Genomic DNA, 21324 nt, shown 5'->3' with positions numbered 1-21324 from the left:
ACGCCCGTGTACCGTGTGATGTCAGTGCACGTTAAAGAACCCCAGGTGGTCGAAATTTCCGGAGCCCTTCGCTACGGCATCCTTCATAGCCTCAGCTGCTTTGGGACGTTAAACCCCTATAAACCATAAAACATAAACCTTTCTTTTCTCCATTCGACTAGTGTGATGCTATTGGCCGGCAAAGTTTCGATAGGGAAATGGGATTTAGGACAAAGTTAGAAAGAGCCTCACTATCTTCGATGTAACGATTGTCCATTGCCAATTTTTCGTGGTTACACCGTAGGCCATACTTCGTGAAACAGCGTTTGCTGCACAGCTGCCGTCGCTGGGCTCATCCGCAGCAAGTGTTGTGCATTTTGCCCCCATCGAAATTGTGCTTAGAGGAACTCCGTTGGCGCTGAGCTACCGCGGCAGGTGGCCCAAGGGCCGTTCAGGAGCTGATTATTGTCTCATTGCATCATCATCAGCCAATTGAGTGGACAGCAGGATGGTCTCGCCACATACAATCCAGCAGCTGGAGCAAGTTGTGCATGATGCTCAGAAATTGCACACTATTTCAAGCATTCATTCCATTGTCTTGTCCATGAAGGTGTTCCCGTTTTAGTGGGCATTGTCATTCTTTCCACGTTCAGCCACGCACTGGAACAGCCTTCCACACGACATCGCCGCAATCATCTGTCCAACAACATTTGTGAATTGTTTAGAGACTATATTTAACAGCGAATAATTTATGTACCTTACGTGTTTCCTTTGTTTATTAAATATGTTTTATGCATGTAACTCACCCCTTATGTAAACCCCCAATCCCGGGGGCCTTTAAGGTAATAAAGGGAAGTGAAGTGAAGCATGTGATCTCACCTGCAGGAAGAAGGTAAAGAGCAGCCATACGCATGAGCAATATAAGCGCTGGTCCTTAAGGGCAACGGAGTGGATTCCAAGAGAAGGCAAGCGTAGCAGGGGGCGGCAGAAAGTTAGGTGAGGGTGGATGAGATTAAGAAGTTTGCGGGGATAGGATGGCCGCTGCCAGAAGATGACAGATTTAATTGGAGAAACATGGGAGAGGGCTATGTTATAAACAAAAACGTAGCATATGGACGGGACGAAGAAGGGCGAAGAAAGGACGGTTGCTACACTTACAACTGAATGGAATGAAACGAGACGGTAAACCACACCCCATGCCAGAGCAACAACGCGCATGCGCATGACATAAAACAAGGTAAAAACTAACTGATAATCTTAGAACGTGTGGAAAAAGAGCAAAAAAGAAGAAAAGAGAAAGAGCGAGGGCTATGCCCTGCATTGGGCTTAGTCAGGCTGACGATGACGATGGTGAGGACGCGTGAGCAGCGCCTCCTCGAGTTCTCAAGGAAGCACTGGCACGGGTTATGCTCGGGCCATGCTCGTAGGAAACAAGAGAGTGCTGGAGCGGTGGCGGCGGCAATGACGCACTCGGAAGGAGCTCAGGGCGCGCCTCCGGCCGAGGAGGTCATGTGAGCCGGCTCCGCCATCAACCGGAGGGTCACCGTGGGTCCAGCGCAGTGGCCGACTACTAGAGCGACGCGGTCCAGGAGGTCATGAGACCGGCTCCTCGTGAGATGTAAGAGTTCGAGACGCGTATGCTAATCTTTCTGGCATTGTGTTTCAATAACGTCCTACTGTATGAGTTTGAACCATGTTATATTGCTACCCGCCGCTGCGACTTAGTGTTTTTGGCGTGCGGCTGCCGAGCAAGGCCGCGGGATTGAGCTCCGGCCGCGGCTGTCGCAGGGGTGTCCCCAGGAAATTAAATTTCTAAAGAGGGGGACGGTAGAGGAGAAGTGGTAGTCATATTTAGCAGTCAATCGTGTAAAAAATTATTACAAATTGGGGAGTGCACCTTCAGAAAAATAAGGGAGTGTGTGGGAGATCACTGGACGGTCGCATTTCGATGGAGGCGAAATGCAAAACCTGTGTGCTCCGCGGTGCCAGTTCAGGTTGAGGAACCCCTTGTGGTTGAAATTAGTGTGCGGTCCTCCACTACGTGTAGTACCTCACAGCTTATGTTCAGCTTCGGGTCGTAAAACCTCACAAACCTTCGGAAGTCACGCGATATATAGTTTTCACGTAACGTCACGGGCGCCGTAACGGTGGACTAAGCATAGCTTCCATATAGTAATTGAGAGAAGGCGGTGTTTAGCGGATTAGATGAGCGCGCAGTTTTTCAGCGTGGTTCTGGCATTCTGATCTACCGGCATGTTGGCCACTCTGACGTCACTGGTTGCTATCCTTATGGTGCCTGCCACCGACGTTTCCTTGAAGAGCAGAACACAAGTCGCCGGGGTCAACCTGACAGACTATCTCCTTCGGTACGGTGCCCATCCCTTCACGAAAAAGTGGATTTCTTTTCTCGGAGCCCTCCACCCCCTCCTAATGGGTTGACGTAACGACGGCAGCTGTAAAACCTCCAACCAGTTCTTTCGTTCTTAATCTTGCAACACAAAAAGTATTCTTAATTCCTTGGATCCAGTTAAGTCGTTCATTCCCACATGTCTTGTCCTCCCGCAGACCAGTCAGCGAAGTACTCCATCGACCGGACACCACAGCGCTTTGGTAGTCGTCGAAGTCATATGCGACTGGAGCCCCCCCGGAGTCCCGTCTGGTGGGCGAGGTAGCAGCCGCAGAGTGGCTGCAGGTTACACGACGGCGATGGCCCTGAAGCGCATCAAGAAGGAACTGGAGGACCTGAGTCGTGACCCGCCCGCCAACTGCTCCGCGGGTCCCGTCGACCAATCGGACCTGTTCACCTGGCAGGCCACCATCATGGGCCCCTCGGACAGCCCCTTCGAAGGCGGCGTCTTCCGGCTGACCATCGTATTCCCCAAGGACTACCCTTTCAAGCCGCCCAGGGTGAGCGGAAAATGCAGCGGCAGTCATTAGTCAGATACAACCTTAGTCTGCAGTGAAGCTCCGCCCACATTCATGACCGCCGCACAGAATTCCTCCGTCACAAAAACGTAGTCCATTGGCTAAACTTCTCTTGTTACCAAGGCAAGTAGCTAATCACAAGAAAAAAACTATAAGCTTTAGAAGTTTGATGCCTGCCTTGTTTATTATAGCCAGATGTTAAAAAGTTGATTTCGCTTACGGTTGTGGTGGACCAGATGAGTAATACACGACGGCGTGAACAGTTGCCCACTGTTACCAACTGCTGTTTTTTTAAAAGTTGTATCCTACTATAGTATTGAGCCGCGCTCACGGTTACATAGAGTGGCAAAAGGTCTGTGTAGTCATTCACAGAATCCCATATAGATATTCTAAACATAATTATATATATAATTGGGTATTTCTGAACGCACAAAAAGATGTTTCACTCGTGTCTTGGTACCCAAATTATAGTATCCTAAGGGTATGAAAAAGTCGAAGACAAAATTTACATACTGAAATCCAGGGAGGACATTGATCTTTAAAAAAGGGGTATACGGGCGCTGCCACATTGAACACTGGACTGTGCTCGTAGAACAGGACAGACCTGAAGATTAAGCTCCCTCGCGCGCGCGCGCGCACACACACACACACACACACACACACACACACACACACACACACACACACACACACACACACACACACACACACACACACACACACACACACACACACACACACACACACACACACACACACACACACACACACACACACACACACACACACACACACACACACACACACACACACACACACACACACACACACACACACACACACACACACACACACACACACACACACACACACACACACACACACACACACACACACACACACACACACACACACACACACACACACACACACACACACACACACACACACACACACACACACACACACACACACACACACACACACACACACACACACACACACACACACACACACACACACACACACACACACACACACACACACACACACACACACACACACACACACACACACACACACACACACACACACACACACACACACACACACACACACACACACACACACACACACACACACACACACACACACACACACACACACACACACACACACACACACACACACACACACACACACACACACACACACACACACACACACACACACACACACACACACACACACACACACACACACACACACACACACACACACACACACACACGCGCACACACACACACGCACACGCACACGCACGCACACGCACAAACGGTTGTTGTGAGGGCCGTGACAAACTCTACAGGACACAGCGGTATCTTGTCTAAGAGCTTCGCATTTCAGAAACTGGAGGACCAGGCCTGGACACTGGTACTTATTTAAAAGCTGATGATTTCCCGGTGGTTCTAGGATTAGGACGCCGCGCACTTTGCATACAGCACGGATGCGTCATTTTGCGAGCGCTGCAACTTGACACGGATGCAGGGAGATAAAGACGAGCGTTACTTCCAACTGATTTATTGAGTGAAACCTACAAGCGTTTTTTTTTCTCACGTCTTCAAGACTAGAATGACAGCATCAGCAACGTGCTTTTATGCTGTTCTTAAGGACGTGCATAAAACGCGTGTGGTTTTCACTGAACAAATGACGTGGAAGTAACACTCGTCCATATCTGTCACCCTTGCATCTGTGTTGAATTATATCGCCTGCTAAGTGACGTGTATGCACAGACTAGCCCAATCCGCCACCCTTATGGACAATGTGGAGCCAACCGGAATACCTTTCTGGTTAACATCACTGCCTTCCCTCTTCCTCTTTGTTCACTCTCTCTCTGGCTGAATATAAATGATACATGCAAAACCATTTAATTGTGAAGCGTTGAGAACGGCTTGCCAGTAAAACAAGCGAAACATGAAAGCCTAAAAGTACAACGAATGGCAGCTAGCTTTTGGGTATTCAAGCACTGCAGCATCTGGCGACGCACTCAAGCATGTGGGGGTCGTGATGAGAGCAGGTGGTGGGGTTCATCACTCCGAAGCTTCACGACGGATGTAAGAGGCGTCCATCAAACAGCGCAAGGGCGTTCTGTATATTGTTTTCCGTCGAACACGGTCGCCGCGATCGGGGTCCATCGCCTTGCATGGGCTCAGCTGCCGAACGCAGGATCGGTGGTAGTCTGACTAGGCCGCAGTGGAAAAGCGGGACGCCGGATTCTGGACTGTCTCATGACTCTAGGCTGTAAGCAGCATTCTAGCTGTTCGCGATCTTCGCCAAATGTGTTCGAGTAAAAGACGGAACCGCAGTTGCTGACATGCAGAAAGACGCTTTCTGGCCTGACGCCTCGATTGTTTGAGCACTGCTTCCAATTTTGTTCGCACAGTGCGCACCAAACGAAACGACGCCGTTGATGTATAAACCACGAAGGTCTGTCATTTCAAGTCAGACGGCGTGGTGGTCGTCTCTCAGCGTCACGTAGCTTTGCAGAAACACTACCTCTCACGGTGCCCCACGCCAAATTAATTAATTAATTATTTCATTAATTAATTCATTCATTGATTCAATCAATCAATCAATTAATCAATCAATCGAAATAGAGCTTTATTTGCTCACTCAAGAAAATTCATACAAAATACTGGGACCGATAGACAACATGGCTTGCACCCGGTCCAGTACAAAGCAAGGCGTTTTGGCAATGTCACATGGAATGTGTATAAGCTAACATTTGAACCAAATGAAAACAGCGAATTAAGATGGCAAAATCATCCGGAGTGCGGTCGAACAAAACAGGGCATTTGGGCAACCGCATAAGAAGTACGCAAACCAACACCTCAAAGAAATAAAAAAAAACGTTTTCCACAGCAAAGAACGCAGGTTTATTTTTCTGAAATATGACAGAAAAACGGGAGTTCCCGGGTTCGAACCCGACCGCGGCGGCTGCGTTTTTATGGAGGAAAAACGCTATGGCGCCCGTGTGCTGTGCGATGTCAGTGCACGTTAAAGATCCCCAGGTGGTCGAAATTAATCCGGAGCCCTCCACTACGGCACCTATTTCTTTCTTCTTTCACTCCCTCCCTTATCCCTTCCCATACGGCGCTGTTCAGGTGTCCAACGATATATGAGACAGATACTGCGCCATTTCCTTTCCCCCCAAAACCAATTATAATTAAGAAAAACGGCGTTACGGACCGTCGAGTAAGATTAACGTGTCAATATTTTCCCCGCTATGAACGTCCGCGTGCCTTATGATTGAGCTGGGATTGTTTTTATGGTTGCTTTTTCCTTTGCCTCGTACGTGCTTACATGTTGTAGCCACCTCGATGTATTTGCTTTCTTTGTTAGCGTCCTGCCCGAGAAGCTTTGTTGCTTCCCGAAGACGAACGCTCGTGGCTTGCGCTGTATCGCCACACAAAGTCGTCGTGTAGTGACCACAACTGCCCCTCCTTCGCCAATAACGAGCAGGGGTCGTTGACCTGTTTCTCCCTTATGGCATGCTCTCGCACCGCTGCAGGTGAGCTTCATCACCAAGATCTACCACCCGAACATCAGCACCCACGGGGACATCTGCCTGGACATCCTCAAGTCCCAGTGGTCGCCGGCGCTGTCCATCGCTAAGGTGCTGCTCTCCATCTGCGTGCTCATGTGCGACCCCAACCCTGACGACCCGCTTATGCCTCGGGTGGCCTCCATCTACAAGAACAACCGGCCCGTGTACGAGGCCACGGCCCGCGAGTGGACCCGACAGTACGCCATGGAGTGACGTCATTGACGCTGTCCCCTTCAGCGGCTAAGATCGGACGAGTCGTCAAAGTGCCGAACACTCGAACCTGTCCTGGAATCGGGGCGGCAAAAAGCGGTTGTGGCAAAGGGTCGAAGAAAGATGACTTAAGTGGAGACGCGCTCAGCTAACTGCGAGTGTCGTGCCGTGCCAGCTACCGCTTTAGTGCATAAACCATCTGGTATAAAATTCGACCTCGGATACTCATCGAAAGATGTCCCGAGCTTACTATACTGGCTGACGCCGGCCGCTGTTGTCCCCAGGGGCGTCTGCAGTGAGCAGGCTGGTAAGTTGCGACGCGATTGTCTCGGGCACTAGGCAGGTGGACCAGAAGACCGTGCTCGATAAACTGCATTGCTTTCTTCTTCTCTTCCCTCGTTCTCCGCTCTTTCAATCCCTTCGTACATTCCCACATTGCTTTGTTCAGGGGAAATCAGTTGCTGCTCCGTACTCTTCGTAGCATCCACCTCCACTAGGTCTGCGTCGCAGATGCTGCGTCCATGTTTTCTTGGGGCGCTACTCACCGAAAACTCCGCGCTTAACAGATTTTTAATGCAGTAATCGATTATTCGCCTGCAATATTAACTCGCTGCACGTGCCCACAAATATTTGTCCCCGTCCATTTTGACTTGGATGAAACGAAAGGCAATCCTCGTCTTCAGGAATGACGTGGGTGTGTGTATCGTACGCTGCATACAAGACCGCACTGGTAGGACGAGAAGTTATGCTGTCCAGGTAAGCTTGATTAGTAGAAAAAGAAGCAGCTAGAAGACAGCCTCCGCAGAACACACTATAGTTTATGGGAGCTCTGTTACGAATAAGCAACAACTTGAAAAGTGTAGTCACGTCCGCGCATCTCTCTTCAGATCGCGTCGGCGGGAGCACATCTGAAGAGGGAAGTAGAGTGCAATTTTATTCAGGTAGTTATTCAGGTTAGGCGACCCCAGTAGAATACATGCCTTCTGGTCTGCGCGAGCTTCTGAGGAGGAGTAATAATTGTCGGCGTAGTCACAAATTCGAGTAATATGTGTGTTTCTGCAGTAGTATAGTCCGGAGTTATTGCAGACATTATCTGGTTTCTATTTAGTATCGTCGTCATGCGTGATACGTCCACTGCGTTGTTACCGTGCCTATGACGTCACTGCAGGGGCTAGTCTTTGTGCGGCAAGCTCCGCAGACATTACTGTGCAGGGTACCTATTAAAACAAACAATACCTTCATTAGAATGTTACGAAGCACCTTTTAAACACTGCAGGTAAACTCACTGGGTCGCTACAAAGCGTGGCAATAGGCATCTGAGCCAAATATGGCTTTTGCTACGTTACGTAAAATATCCGCAATCTGGCGCTGAAAACCTATTTTCAGAGCCCTTTAGAAGGAAGTATTTTGCAGCTTCGATTAAACCATTCACTACTCTGTTTGTGCGTTTTCTTCGTCTTTTTTTGTACTTTTTCTTTATTGGAATCAGGACGTAGTCAGGATATTTCAGTATGCAATCAGCTTTTAGAATGACAGTATACTGTACAAGGGCGCAGCTACAGCAGTTGGCCAGAACACCGGCCAAACCGTGCCTGTCCATTTATGTATCACTATTGTAAAACAATGTTACGAGAAAAGTTAGTTAAGAGTATAGCGACACAGTACTTTGGCATTTTACACGGGCAACGCAAATATGATGCGTTCGGACAACTTGTAGTGAGGAGACAGTTTGTGCCCAGCCCTTGCGTATTTGCCTATAGTCAGATACAACTCAAGAGCGAAGCGGCTTTTCCCCGCCAAAGGACCCACTTCCAGCCAATGGCGTCGGCCGATTCTCATGACCCTGCTAGCGTGACAATGCAGAGAGCGGCACCGCAATGGAGAGAGGGGTCTATCCCCGACCATAGAGGGAAGAGATTATCCCATTTCATCTACCGCTGCGGTAAATCAATCAATCAATCAATCAATCAATCAATCAATCAATCAATCAATCAATCAATCAATCAATCAATCAATCAATTAATCATTTTATTCAGACATTAACTTGTATGCACAGTACATGCCCACGAGATGAGACAAAAGGAGAAACATTTATACGAACAAGTGCCATAAGTGATCTACGTTCAGTAACTTAACATATGCCATCTTTTACTACATATCTTCGCGCGCCACTTTGGCAAAAAAACATTACAGGCATCTCACGGGACTCATACAAACACACGCCAAGTTAATTCATGCAAATTCAAGGCCCTTGCCTCTTTTGGGTAAACCTGTGTCTCAGGGTCGAGAAAAAACACAGCAAAAGAAGCACGCTGTTCTTGGCAAATGCAGGTGTCCACACTTGGCAATGCAGTGGGCGCACTCAGACTGTGATCATTGCCTATTTGAAGGCTCTAGAGTGGCCTCTCTTCAGTATATGGCCATGCTCTGCTAGGGGCGCCAATACACCAGTTCAACCACATCGCATATTACCTACAATCATCGTCACTTGACGCTTCGCGAATACGGGACGCCCACCCATTATCAAGGAGAAATTCTCCAATTCAACTTAATCCAATCCCAAACTCAGCTCAGCAAGAAGCAGGCACGCGTGGTCACTTCACGACGGGCACCATGGGCGCTGCCGCGAATCACTCCATGGCGTACGCCTTGGTCCACTCCTTGGCGGTGGCGTTGTACAGCGGCCGATTGCTCTTGTACACCTGGGCGACGGAAGGCATGAGCGGGTCGTCGGGATTCGGCTCGCACATGAGCACGGATATGCAGAGAAGCACCTTGCCGATGGACAGCGCGGGAGACCACTGGGACTTGAGGATATCTAGGCAGACGATGCCCGCGGGGCTGCTGATGTTCGGGTGGTAGATCCTGGTCAGGAACTTCACCTGCGTTTAGATACAGGCGAAGGCATGTGCAGGCTCATTTCACTCATGCGAACAACCCGAAGCGCATGGTGCTTCATTTTTTTGCAGGTACAGCAGGACAAATCTTTAGCTGGCGTGCGTGACGGCCGCGTTTTCCGTGCTCCTGCAGCTTATGACGAAGCAAACTTGCGAAAATATAAATTCTAAGCACAGATTCACTAAGCCTAATGTTAAGCTTTCTGCAAGTTTGCTTCGTCGTAAATCACAGGAGCGCGGAAAAAGTGTCCGTATGGCTAATGGGTTGCGTGATGAAGCCTTGACCTTGTATAAATAAATATTGCCGCGACTGGAATTCGAAACCGCGGCAGCGCGAACAGATTTCGCTGGCCAGTGCACGAGAGCACTATGCTATCACCGCAGCCGATCACGCACTGCAACGCACTCTCGCACTGTGCATTGCTCGTCGTCGTCTTTATCAACTTCCATCTGCGGCGCGAACAAATCAGATCAGCTTAACCTCGATCAGAGATTAACCAGGGTGTAATCACGTCGCCAGATGTGCCGACGACCCAGCAAAGCAACAGCAGGAGGCAGTCAGGCTAAAGACATGCTTTCGAACGTCTACTCGGCTTAACTACGTTACAACCCTACGAGTTTTGTTGCGAAAGCTACACTACGCTAGCCGGAGCGATTTCGCCCGTCTCGTCTTGGCCATCTGCTCCTACTGCGCAAGCGCGAGTTTGGCCACAGTTCAGTTCAGTTCAGAAAAACTTTATTTCCGGCAGATGGTGGTCTCCCTACCCCCTCTCAGGCTCGGCCGAAGCCTAAGCCCGATTAGGAGAAGAGGCCGTAGGCTGAGGACGGTGTAGCTGATGCTTCACGGCCTCAGCCGCCACGCGGGTGGCTTTGCGCTGCGCGTTGGGGTCCTCGCTCCGCAGCAGCGCCTCCCAGGCTTCAAAACTACTTATTTCTTCCTTAGCCCCTGGTGAGCTAAGACATTCCCAAGTAATGTGGTTTAGTGTACCCCTTTCCCCACAGTCGATACATTTTTCGTCACCTGGGTTCTTAGCAATTTTGACTGGCGAAATGTATACCCCTGCTTGGATCCTCCTCCAGATATACGCCTCTTTGTGAGTAAGGGATACGTCTGGAGGAGGGTATATTCTTCTTCCTAATTTGTAACCATCCGTAATTTCCTTGTACGTGATTGGGGCATCCTTAAGATTTGTGCAGACCGGTTGCTCCGCTGCTGCCCGGATGTAGGTACTCGGGCTAGCAGGTGAGCGGCCTCGTTACCAGCTATTTCTTCATGTGCTGGTATCCAGAATAGTGCAGCAGACCTATGTTTTGGCATGCTTTCCAGAATGCGTTTGGCTTCCCAAGAGACCAAGCCCTTACTAACATTTCTGACAGTGGATTTACTGTCGCAAAGAATGTACCCTGCATTAGATCCTGCCAGGGCGAGAGCCACCGCCACTTCTTCAGCAGTTTCCGTGTTCTGGGTTCTGACTGAGGCTGTGATCAGGGGTTTTCCCTGACCGTCTACAACGGCCGAAACCGCAGCCACCTCCAGACCCCCAGCAGCGTCTACGTATGCTACCTCCTCAGCAGGCAGCTCTCTGAACTTTTTTGCCATAGCCTTGGCCCTATGTTTTCGTCTATCTTTGTTGAACTGAGGGTGCATGTTTTTCGGTATGGGAGGAATTTTTATTTTGGACCTGATGTCGAGAGGTATATCTACCTTGCCTTCTATTTGCTGTCAGGCTGCACCCCCACCCATTCCATAATTTTCCTGCCTGTCCGGGTTTTGCTAAGTCGTTCAAGCTGTGAAATTCTAACTGCTTCCTTAAGCTCCGCCCATGTGTTATGAACCCCAGGCGCGCAGCGCGTGACGTCACAGCTGTGCCGTCGCCGCCTCGCCCCCTCCCCCGCTACGCGTTGACGGCAGGACTAGCTATCCGACCTGCGCATGCGCCTGGGGTCCTAATGAATGCGGGAGGTGATGCACTCGGCCGTCAGTTGCAAAGCCATGGAAGAAGAAAAGACTTGACCCCAAAGTCGTCGCCCGGGATGTTCGGCACGACTGACAGACTCGCAGGCTGACATCAGTTCGGCTCCATCAGTCAACGGCTCCTTTCGCTACGTACACTAGGCATAGCAGACCTAAGCCACCGCAGATTTTTTTTTCTCTCCTCTCTTCGGATACGGCGGCGCCTTTTGTAGCAGCTGCCGAATACGGAGCGGGCCACATTCCTCCGCTCTCGCCCTACTCTCCCTCTTCCTTCCTTGGCAACCACCCTCCGCGTGCGCACTGGGCGGGTCTTCCGGTTCTTAACTATGTCCCCCTAATTCCGCAAGCAACGGTCGTCATGCTTCTTCCGCGTGGTTACCACCCTCTGGTTACGCCGACCACTACTATTACTACTGCTACACGAAGCCCAGGGAACGGGCCGAAAGGACCCATCCCGTGAGCTTCACCGAAAACATACGACGCGCATTCAAGCAATTGCTTAAGCGCAGGTATGGCACTTGCGGCTGGTGGCTGTTGGCCATATAGTCTTCCCTGACTTTACCGCACTCGTTCTGACCTAAATTGCCGCAGTCTGTGTAACAGCACACGTTGTTAAATCGGCGATGTGGTGCCAGGTGCCGCGCTCGATCAGTTTACCCCAAACACCTCGCTGCCGAGTTTGAAAGGGCATGGAATACATTAGACTTCGCCACTTTCCGCTTTTCCCCGTGTCCGCTTTCCCCGCGTCCCCTCCGACCTCGCTTGCTCGTTTCTGTCCCCCACCCCCACCGGATGGACTTGGGCAACAATAAAACCCAGCTGCATAATATAACAGCACGTGTTTTTATTCTAGGTATTTAATGTACGTTCTATAAATGGCCACGTGGTGCTTACACTCTATATACATTGTCACATAGGCATGAGCTTAGGTTATCCACATGTTATCCAGGTGAGCTTGGAATAAGAGGAAGATGAGGAGGAAAGTAGCAAAGGTAACCTTGATAAAATAATTTCTTTTTGGGAGTCCATCTCACAAAGATAACCTTGATAGAATACATATGATTCCTTTGAGAGCCCGTTCGCATATAAATAACTTTGACAGAATATATGGGCTTCTGTGGGAGCCTGTCTCACCAAGATACCTTAAAGGACACATGGGTTGCGCTGGAAGCCTGTTTCAAAAAGTTCTATTATGTGGTATTAGCGTCCCAAACTCACTCAGACTCTGAGGGACGCCGTAATGAAGCGCTGCCCGAAATTTCGACCACCTGTGCTTCTTTAAAGATAATGTTGACATAATACGTGAACCTCTGTGGAAGCCTATGGGGTAACAACTAGGTTTGAGGTCACCTGGGTAAATGAAGATGCACGACGTATTTATTAGCGTAAACAAGTGAGCTTGTCTAGAGCTCTGCCACGTTTGTGCTACAGGAAAAAAGCGTGAAACCTTATTTCAGCTTCTACGTGGCGGGCACAGTGCTTGTGCTTCTGTCGTTCATGTAGATATTCGACAGCGCCTGGGCGCGCAAGAGGTACTTGTGGAAACCACTACCTGCTTTAAAATTTCGCATCTTTCGCTCCACTGACCAAAACTGGAGCGCTCTAGGCCAATCTGCTTAAAAAATGCGAAGAATATGCAGTAGACGAACAAGAAGAAAATTGCCTCTAAGACCGCGTGGTGTTCTACGGCCCCTCCCGAAGGGGAGGCGCAATAAGAAAGGTAGAGAGGACACCTCATGGCATAAAGAATCTCATCACTCCATCCCATGCAGCACCGGCCCTAAGAAGTCGTGTGGGTGGGAGGTGCGTACCACGGGTGGTTTCAAGGGGTACTCTTCGGGAAAGCGGATGCTCAGCTTGAACAGTCCTCCTTCGAAAGGGCTCTCCTCCGGTCCCGCGATGGTGGCCTGCCACTTGTACCAGGTCCGCCGGGTCGACGGGCCCCGCCGAGCAGTTGGGGTGGTGGGTCAGTAAGCATCTCGTTCAGCTCCCTCGCAATGCGCCCTCTGGGTGACCGCGGGCCCGGGAAGAAGCATGGGGTCACCGGCAAGGCTTCTCTTTGTGATGGCCCGGAGAAAGAGACATCCGTGAGAGCAGAGCAGATGCGAATGGTGTTGTGTGTGATCGGCGGGCTTTCATCTCTGTTCGAGGGCACAGCTGTAATAGGTGCACTGTTAAGTAGAAACTCTGGAGATGCTCAAATTAAAATTGGTTTTGGGAGAAACGAAATGGACCCGCCGCGGTGGCTCAGTTGCTGTAGGGCGCTAGGCTACTGATCCGGAGTTCCCGGGCTCGAACCCGACCGCGGCGGCTGCGTTTTTATGGAGGCAAAACGCTAAGGCGCCCGTGTGCTGTGTGATGTCAGGGCACGTTTAAAGGTCTCCAGGTGGTCTAAATTATTCCGGAGCCCTCCACTACGGCTCCTCTTTCTTCCTTTCTTCTTTCACTCCCTCCTTTATCCCTTCCCTTACGGCGCGGTTCAGGTGTCCAACGATATATGAGACAGATTACTGCGCCATTTCCTTTCCCCCAAAACCAATTATTATTTATTAGAAATTGGTTGTTGAGGAAAGGAAATGGCGCAGTATCTGTCTCACATCTCGGCCGATACCCGAACCGCGCCGTAAGGAAGAGATAAAGGAGGGAGCGAAAGAAGAAAGGAAGACCCTGGAGACGCTGTACTCAAAATAAGAGTGGTTGGCGATAGTATTAGATTTCACATTTGTCGCAGTTTTTATTGCGACTTATGTGCGTGTTTGCGGCAGCATGTGTGCAAATTGTCGGCCCAACAACCGCCATATTCGGACTGCTAGCTGCAGTAGCAGGCATCCGTTATGCGGTGACTGTGCCGATGTTTGCATGTACCACATTTTCTTTCTGCTTTTTGACTTGACCTCCTTTGAGGTAACGTGACCTTGTGATGTCAAGCTCCTCTCGACCCATCAGTGAATTTTGTCAAACCGCACGGCCCCGAGTTGCTCCTGGCGTGAACTAAAGAAAATAGGTTACTCACAACCCGGTAGGCAGGTTACGATGATCTCACTAGTTCACGTGACCTCTCTCGACCAATCAGGGGGGCCCGGCAGGGAGGTACGTGCTGAAGTCAGAGCGTGACGAGATCTCTTTCGACCAATCATCCAATTTCTTGACATCGCAGGGGGGGACTTTGCTCCTGACGTGAACTCCAACGCTATCGCACTGATGTTATGTTACGGCTCGCGTGCCTTCGCTGTTAAATATGACGAAAGTAGTTTTACAGCGAAGCTGGCAGTGGTTCACTTGTCATGTGTGCGGCGTAATTAGCGTAACATCACGTGGCCAATACGTCAGCGTCACGTGACCGGTGACGTTCCTAATAGCGATGTGCGATCCTAGCGCGCTCCGCACAGGTGTTGGTGAAGTCTTCATTTTATCAAAAATAGCATGAGCACAATTCGCGAAAACATGAAATACAATATGCGCTAGTGAAGCACATTAGTGTGAACGCATCGTCGTAGAGGCATTTTTTTTTGTCTTGTGGAATGGCTGAAGTATTTAATCTGCTTTGCTTTTCATCGCCGGCCGCCTATCCAGATAGAAGAAAACCCTTTATAAGAAACCCTCAAGTCAAGACGAGGAATTGGACACGGGTAGGGCATGCAGTGCTTATAATGTAAGTTAACTGAGTGGAATACAATTAGGTAAAGATAAAGCAACAGGGGTAGGTAGGTAATCGAGCCGCCAATTGCGGTCTGGAAGCTTGTCATGATGGTTTGATTTTCTTTAACGGCCGAATGCGACCCAGGCTATGATGGACGCCGTAGGGGAGGGCTCCGGAATAATTTCGACCAACTGACATTGCACAGTACACGGGCCTCTAGCATTTCGCCTCCATCGAAATGCGACCGCCGTGGCCGGGGTCGAACCTGCATCTTTGGGGTCAGTAGTCGAGAACCATAACCACTGAGCCACCGCGGCGGTTGCTTGCGATAATGGGATGCCAACAATCAAGTGGCGCAAGGCACGGGTAATTGGACCCGCCGCGGTGGCTCAGTGGTTAGGGCGCTCGGCTACTGAGCCGCAGTACCCGGGTTCGGACCCGATCGCGGCGGTCGACCGCGGCGGCCGCGTTTCGATGGAGGCGAAACGCAAAAGGCGCCCGTGTGCTATGTGATGTCAGTGCACGTTAAAGATCCCCGGGTGGTCGAAACTGTTCCGGAGCCCTTCACTACGGCACCTCTTTCTTACTTTCTTATGTCAAACCCTCCTTTATTCCTTCCTTACGTCACGGTTAGCGTGTCCGCCGAGATATGTCAGACAGTTACAGCGTAATTTCCTTTTCTCAAAAAACAATTTTAATTTAAATTGTAAGTCAGTAGAAGAAGGCCTTAATGCTGCAGAAGGGCGCAGCTTGGTTGACGATGGAGATGGCTGAAGGAAAAAATAAAGAAAAATTAACCGAGAACTTAGCAAATCTCGGTAGAGCCTTGGTAGCCCATGTTCACTTGAACCATGCACGAAAATTTTCGTGGCTCCAGTGAAAGTCTGGAACGATGTTTCCGTACTACAAACCCGCATAAAGAATATGTGCCTATCAGTGAGCACGAAGTAGCCGCGTTAGAAAATATTCGAGTACCAGGAACAATCGATATTACAGAAATAGCAGATGTATAGCACTTACGTAATCATATGAAGGAAGCCAACAGCCACCGAAACCAAGGTGCATTGGGGAATGTTTCCATTTTTTATTGTGGTGTTGATGAATGGGAGAATGATACTGCGATTAATCTGTTGCTTAAAGACACTAATTATAAAGCAGAAGAAAGAACAACCATGTCGTCAGTGGGATTCGAACCCACGACCTTCGAATTTCGCGTTCGGTGCTCCACCAACTAAGCTACGGCGACGACTGTCCCAATTGTCTGCTTTCGGCGATATTTATGTTTGCGCGTAACTGGCAGAGGTATAACCATAGGTTAGCCATGAATATAGCCATAGCTACAGCCATAGATTTAGTTGTTACACTGTTAAGCTTACAGACGTGTTTGCTGATTGACTAACGTGATTTCGTCTATTCTGGTGTTTGTTCTATCTACCTCAGGACTTTTTCTTTTCTTCTGCATTGATCAAGTGTCTTAATATGCTTATGGCTTGTTCATTCTTTGGTGCTGACGGTGTTTGTTTTATCTGGCTCAGGACATTTTCTTTTATTTTGCTTTGATCGAGTGTCTTGATTTGTTTATCGCTTGTTTATTCTATGATGCTGTCTTGACGCTGCCTTATATATGGGGCTGCGGACTCGTCAAACCGCCAAGTGGCAGCTTTTTTTCCGTAGCCCCTCCATCTGCAGCACCTGATGGAAAATAAAGATTTGATTTGATATAGCGTGTAGGCATAGATATATATATACAGATTTCCATAGCGGGCTACCATGAGTGCAGTCAGCCGGCCAGCTCACCTGCTGTCGAGGTCCTCTAGCGGTCAGCCGTCGACGGGTTTCGGTTTTGAGGCTGAAGCTTGTTACGTGACTACGTCGAGACCGACATCGTCCGCAGCTCGAATGTTGTTGCTGTTGTTGTCCTCATGAAATGCTCGAACGAGACGAACAAACACCACCTGCCAGCTCGCCAGCACAACTTCTCTTCTTCCTCTACACCTGCTACAGCACCAGTCTGCGATTATCTGCATAGTTTCATCATTGCGTCTGGGAGACTCCTTTGTTAGTGGTAACTTTCAAAATTATTTTATTGACACTAAATTCAACCTCTACCAGCTTCAATGAGTGAATGTTTCACATCTGTTTCAATGGCAAGTCACCCTGGCCATCCCCCGCTGTGGGTATGTGCCACTCCAACAGAGGACAACAACAAGAACACAAACGTGCCATAGGAACCAGATTGGGTGATTACGCGTTGTGATTGCATGTAAGATTCACGCGTTGTAGCCCACTGCCACACGTACGAGGGGTGCTCGCAAAGGCTCAGTACAACACGAGTTTTGTATGGGCACTTCGATAAGATAACGCCAGAGGTTGTTGAATCATATCACATCGCCAAAAATCGAGACACGTGCATCAGCAAACCGAATATATACCTAACCGACAATGAAATTGCTTTTCTTGACACTTAAAATGTGGGCTGTTTCTCGCGTAAAGTAATAACAATAATAATTGGTTTTGGGGGAAAGGAAATGGTGCAGTATCTGTCTCATATATCGTTGGACACCTGAACCGCGCCGTAAGGGAAGGGATAAGGGAGGGAGTGAAAGAAGAAAGGAAGGAAGATGCCGTAGTGGAGGGCTCCGGAATAATTTCGACCACCTGGGGATCTTTAACGTGCACTGACATCGCACAGCACACGGGCGCCTTAGCGTTTTTCCTCCATAAAAACGCAGCCGCCGCGGTCGGGTTCGCGTAAAGGAAGGAAGAGGTGCCGTAGTGGAGGGCTCCGGAATAATTTCGACCACCTGGGGATCTTTAACGTGCACTGACATCACACAGCACACGGGCGCTTTAGCATTTTTCCTCCATAAAAACGCAGTCGCCGCGGTCGGGTTCGAACCCGGGACCTCCAGATCAGTCAGTAGCAGAGTGCCTTAACCACTGAGCCACCGCGGAGGGTTAAGCCATAAATTCTTTTTTTCTTTTTCAGGACAAACGTTGCACACCTGGAGAGAGCCAGAGGGTCCACTTTTACTCGGAGCAATAAATGAATGGTCCACTGTGTCCCATTAATAGTTCGTTGCACACAGTACATTTACAGTTTACCCTGGAAGTATGTTACCTTAGATAACGTTAGATTTTCCGAAAGATTTGAGCTAAAATCACCGTTTCAAATGCTGCGAGATGAGCGGGGAGGCGAAACCTGAAGTGGGGGTACCTTTGAGAGAACGGGTTGCGCATGGTTTGAAGTTAGTAATAGTAATAATAATAATAATAATAATAATAATAATAATAATAATAATAATAATAATAATAATAATAATAATAATAATAATAATAATAATAATAATTGCTTTTTGGGGAAAGAAAATGGCGCAGTATCTGTCTCATATATCGTTAGACACCTGAACCGCGCCGTAAGGGAAGGGATAAAGGAGGGAATGAAAGAAGAAAGGAAGGAAGAGGTGCCGTAGTGGAGGGCTCCGGAAAAATTTCGACCACTTGGGGATTTTTAACGTGCACTGACATCGCACAGCACACGGTGGTAGTGGTTGTTTATTAAAATATTAGTAAAAAGGAAGGAAAAGATTTTTGCTAGCCCCGGCATCTGCCATCGATACTGAAGCACCTGGGCTGGGGCAGCGGAAATAAAGGATAGCAGGCAGAATAGAGAAATGAAATGCAAGAGGTGAGGGGACAGGAAGAGAGGATAGGGGGAGAAGTAATATGCGCCTTAGCGTTTTTGCGCCATAAAAACGCAGTCGCCGCGGTCGGGTTCGAACACGGTAACTCCGGATCAGTAGCCGAGTGCCTTTACTGAGCCACCGCGGCGGGTTTATTCAGTTTCTTCAGTCTGCGTTTTTTCGCGCTATTTGTTCCGTGGAGAGAATAATAATATTAATAATAATAATAATAATAATAATAATAATAATAATAATAATAATAATAATAATAATAATAATAATAATAATTGGTTTTGGGGGAAAGGAAATGGCGCTGTATCTGTCTCATATATCGGCGGACACCCGAACCGCGCCGCAAGAGAACGGCTAAAGGACGGAGTGAAAGAAGAAAGCAATAAAGAGGTGCCGTAGTGGAGGGCTCTGTAAGAATTTCGACCACCTGGGGATCTTTAACGTGTGTGAGCCGCCGCTCACATCTCAGGAGCCGCTACTATATATCAGTACACAGTCAGCTGGCGACTTCTGATTGCAGCTTTCTACGTGGTACAAGCTGGAGAGAGAGTTTTCATCGCAGACATTCATGCAATGTGGAAAATACTGAGGCGCGTCAGTTGGGCAACTTTGTGCCGTAAACTATAAAACCACCAAAGAAAAGTGCCACCAATCAGCCATTCGCACTTTTTCATGCATTCCTCTGGTGTCCTACGGTCAAAATGCAGAAATCGAAACACCTCGTCGAGGCAGTAGAGATTTTGTTCTCATCTGCGTCCGTATTACCGAGACAAAAATGCATGGGCCCTATTAGGCACTTTGTATTTTACCCCTATCCATTGTCCGGACCACGAGGTTCCATATTAACGAGGCGGAAATTCATTGAAACAATTTGCTCACCAGAAAAACTGTCCGTAATTCGAGGCACGACAGTATTTCTGTTTGCCTCTGTTAGTTGGCTTAAAAAGCACCCTGTTTCTAAGGTGTAGGACAGTGAATTCCCTATAACGAATAGATTTGCTCTAGGTAGAGCCCATTCTGAGGGAAAGCTGCGAGTTAGGGATGCCTGCAGTTGCTTACAAAGTTGCTTAACGAGGGTCTCGGTTCTGGCAGTATTGATGCCACAGGTAGCACAAGAGGGCTCTGGCACAGTTTCCGCCCTCGTCGTTAGATGACGTTCCACGTCCCACTCGCGGTAACACAGGACGTGCTACGTCCGCCGCTATGGACGAGGGTGGCGCTGGTGAACACTCTCAAGGTTCGCTTACACCCATTAAACCTAAATGCCCACGAGAGCAGCAGATTGGACAGCCGTCGCCGTAGCTCAGTTGGTAAGAGCACCGGACGAGATATTCGGAGGTCGTGGGTTCGGATCCCACGGGTGGCATGGTTGTTTTTTTTGCTGCTTTATAAGTAATTTTCTTTATGCGATAGATTAATCTAAGTATTATTAACCCAGTGATTAGCACTACACATTAAAAAAATAATAAACATTCCCCTATGCACCTTGTTTTCGGTGACTGTTGGCTCTCTTCATAAGTGTATGTATGTATATATATATATATATATATATATATATATATATATATATATATATATATATATATATATATACTTGTGTTTAAATGTTATCTCTTTTTGTGAATTGCGATTTCGTATCGGAACTCACCTGTTTTTTTTCTGTGTTTTGCTGTACTTTACTATGTTTTTCTGATTATGAATTTATTATGAAATTATGAAATTATTACTTTATGAATTATTACTTTACGAAAATATTACTTTATTGAGCTGATCTTATTTGAGGCATATCGATAGTTGGAGCCCCTATTTCAGGGCTCCCTCCGCTGACTTCCGCAAGCCTGTTGGCTCTTCTGACCAAGAGGATGTGGTCCTCGACGCCTCAGCTGGTTAGCAGTTACTGCCACTAATCTTTATTTGACTGATTATGTGAGGTTCTACGTGTTGTGATGTACACCGCCATGTTATGCGTTGCGAGCGAAAAATACTCAGAGAAGCAACATAGGTGGGCCACCTAGGTCACGTGATCTTGTGGCGTCTTCACAACATGTCCATCGAGTTTTGAGCAAACTGCCCACCATCGTTTACAAAGCTATATAAACGATGTCTCCCAATGTTGCAGGTGGCAATTAAATTAATGACTGCCCGCTACAAGTTGCCCGGGAAGTGCAACCTGGGTCGCACAAGCCCTACCGGTGGCAGCACCTGCCATCGCAGGGCAGTGGCGCATCCCTTAACTGCTGCAGCACTGCGCCAGGAGTGGTGGGAGGATTTCCACCGACTTATGAACGTAAAGTTGAGAATGACCAATCGCGCATGAATGGGCATTAACCAATTAACGCTACCGCTTCATCCACTTAAGACTGAGCTCGAGTGTCCCCTCCAGTTTTTTAAACTTT

General features: G+C 48.6%; 1 protein-coding gene, 1 non-coding gene and 1 pseudogene across 3 annotated transcripts; 2 read left to right on the top strand and 1 right to left on the bottom strand.

Annotated features, from left to right (window-relative positions):
- The first annotated feature begins 1412 nt into the window (after positions 1–1412).
- LOC144100365 (ubiquitin-conjugating enzyme E2-17 kDa-like) lies at positions 1413–7337 on the top strand. The gene is made up of 3 exons (XM_077633338.1): positions 1413–1597; positions 2545–2886; positions 6476–7337. Exons 2-3 carry the CDS (start codon positions 2686–2688, stop codon positions 6722–6724), a joined length of 450 nt encoding a protein of 149 aa, XP_077489464.1. The 5' UTR covers positions 1413–1597; positions 2545–2685; the 3' UTR covers positions 6725–7337.
- Positions 7338–9008: 1671 nt separating this feature from the next.
- LOC144102411 (ubiquitin-conjugating enzyme E2 D2B-like) lies at positions 9009–14536 on the bottom strand (annotated as a pseudogene). The gene is made up of 3 exons (XR_013308205.1): positions 14488–14536; positions 13405–13750; positions 9009–9603 (listed from the first exon to the last, which is right to left on the bottom strand). The product of XR_013308205.1 is annotated as a ubiquitin-conjugating enzyme E2 D2B-like (transcript).
- A 5684-nt stretch (positions 14537–20220) lies between these two features.
- On the top strand, positions 20221–20294 carry TRNAS-AGA (transfer RNA serine (anticodon AGA)). The gene has a single exon. It is a non-coding gene; the product is annotated as a tRNA-Ser (tRNA).
- The last annotated feature ends 1030 nt before the right edge of the window (positions 20295–21324 follow it).

Source organism: Amblyomma americanum, chromosome 8 (assembly GCF_052857255.1).
Source record: "Amblyomma americanum isolate KBUSLIRL-KWMA chromosome 8, ASM5285725v1, whole genome shotgun sequence".
NCBI classification, from domain to species: domain Eukaryota; kingdom Metazoa; phylum Arthropoda; class Arachnida; order Ixodida; family Ixodidae; genus Amblyomma; species Amblyomma americanum.
This window is presented reverse-complemented; position numbering and strand designations above follow the sequence as displayed.

Bases quoted from the DNA above. Each gene is read 5' to 3' on its own strand.
- LOC144100365 (XM_077633338.1), top strand. From the start codon at position 2,686: ATGGCCCTGAAGCGCATCAAGAAGGAACTGGAGGACCTGAGTCGTGAC. The intron at 2,887-6,475 runs GTGAGCGGAAAA...GCACCGCTGCAG, and splicing joins ACCCTTTCAAGCCGCCCAGG to GTGAGCTTCATCACCAAGAT.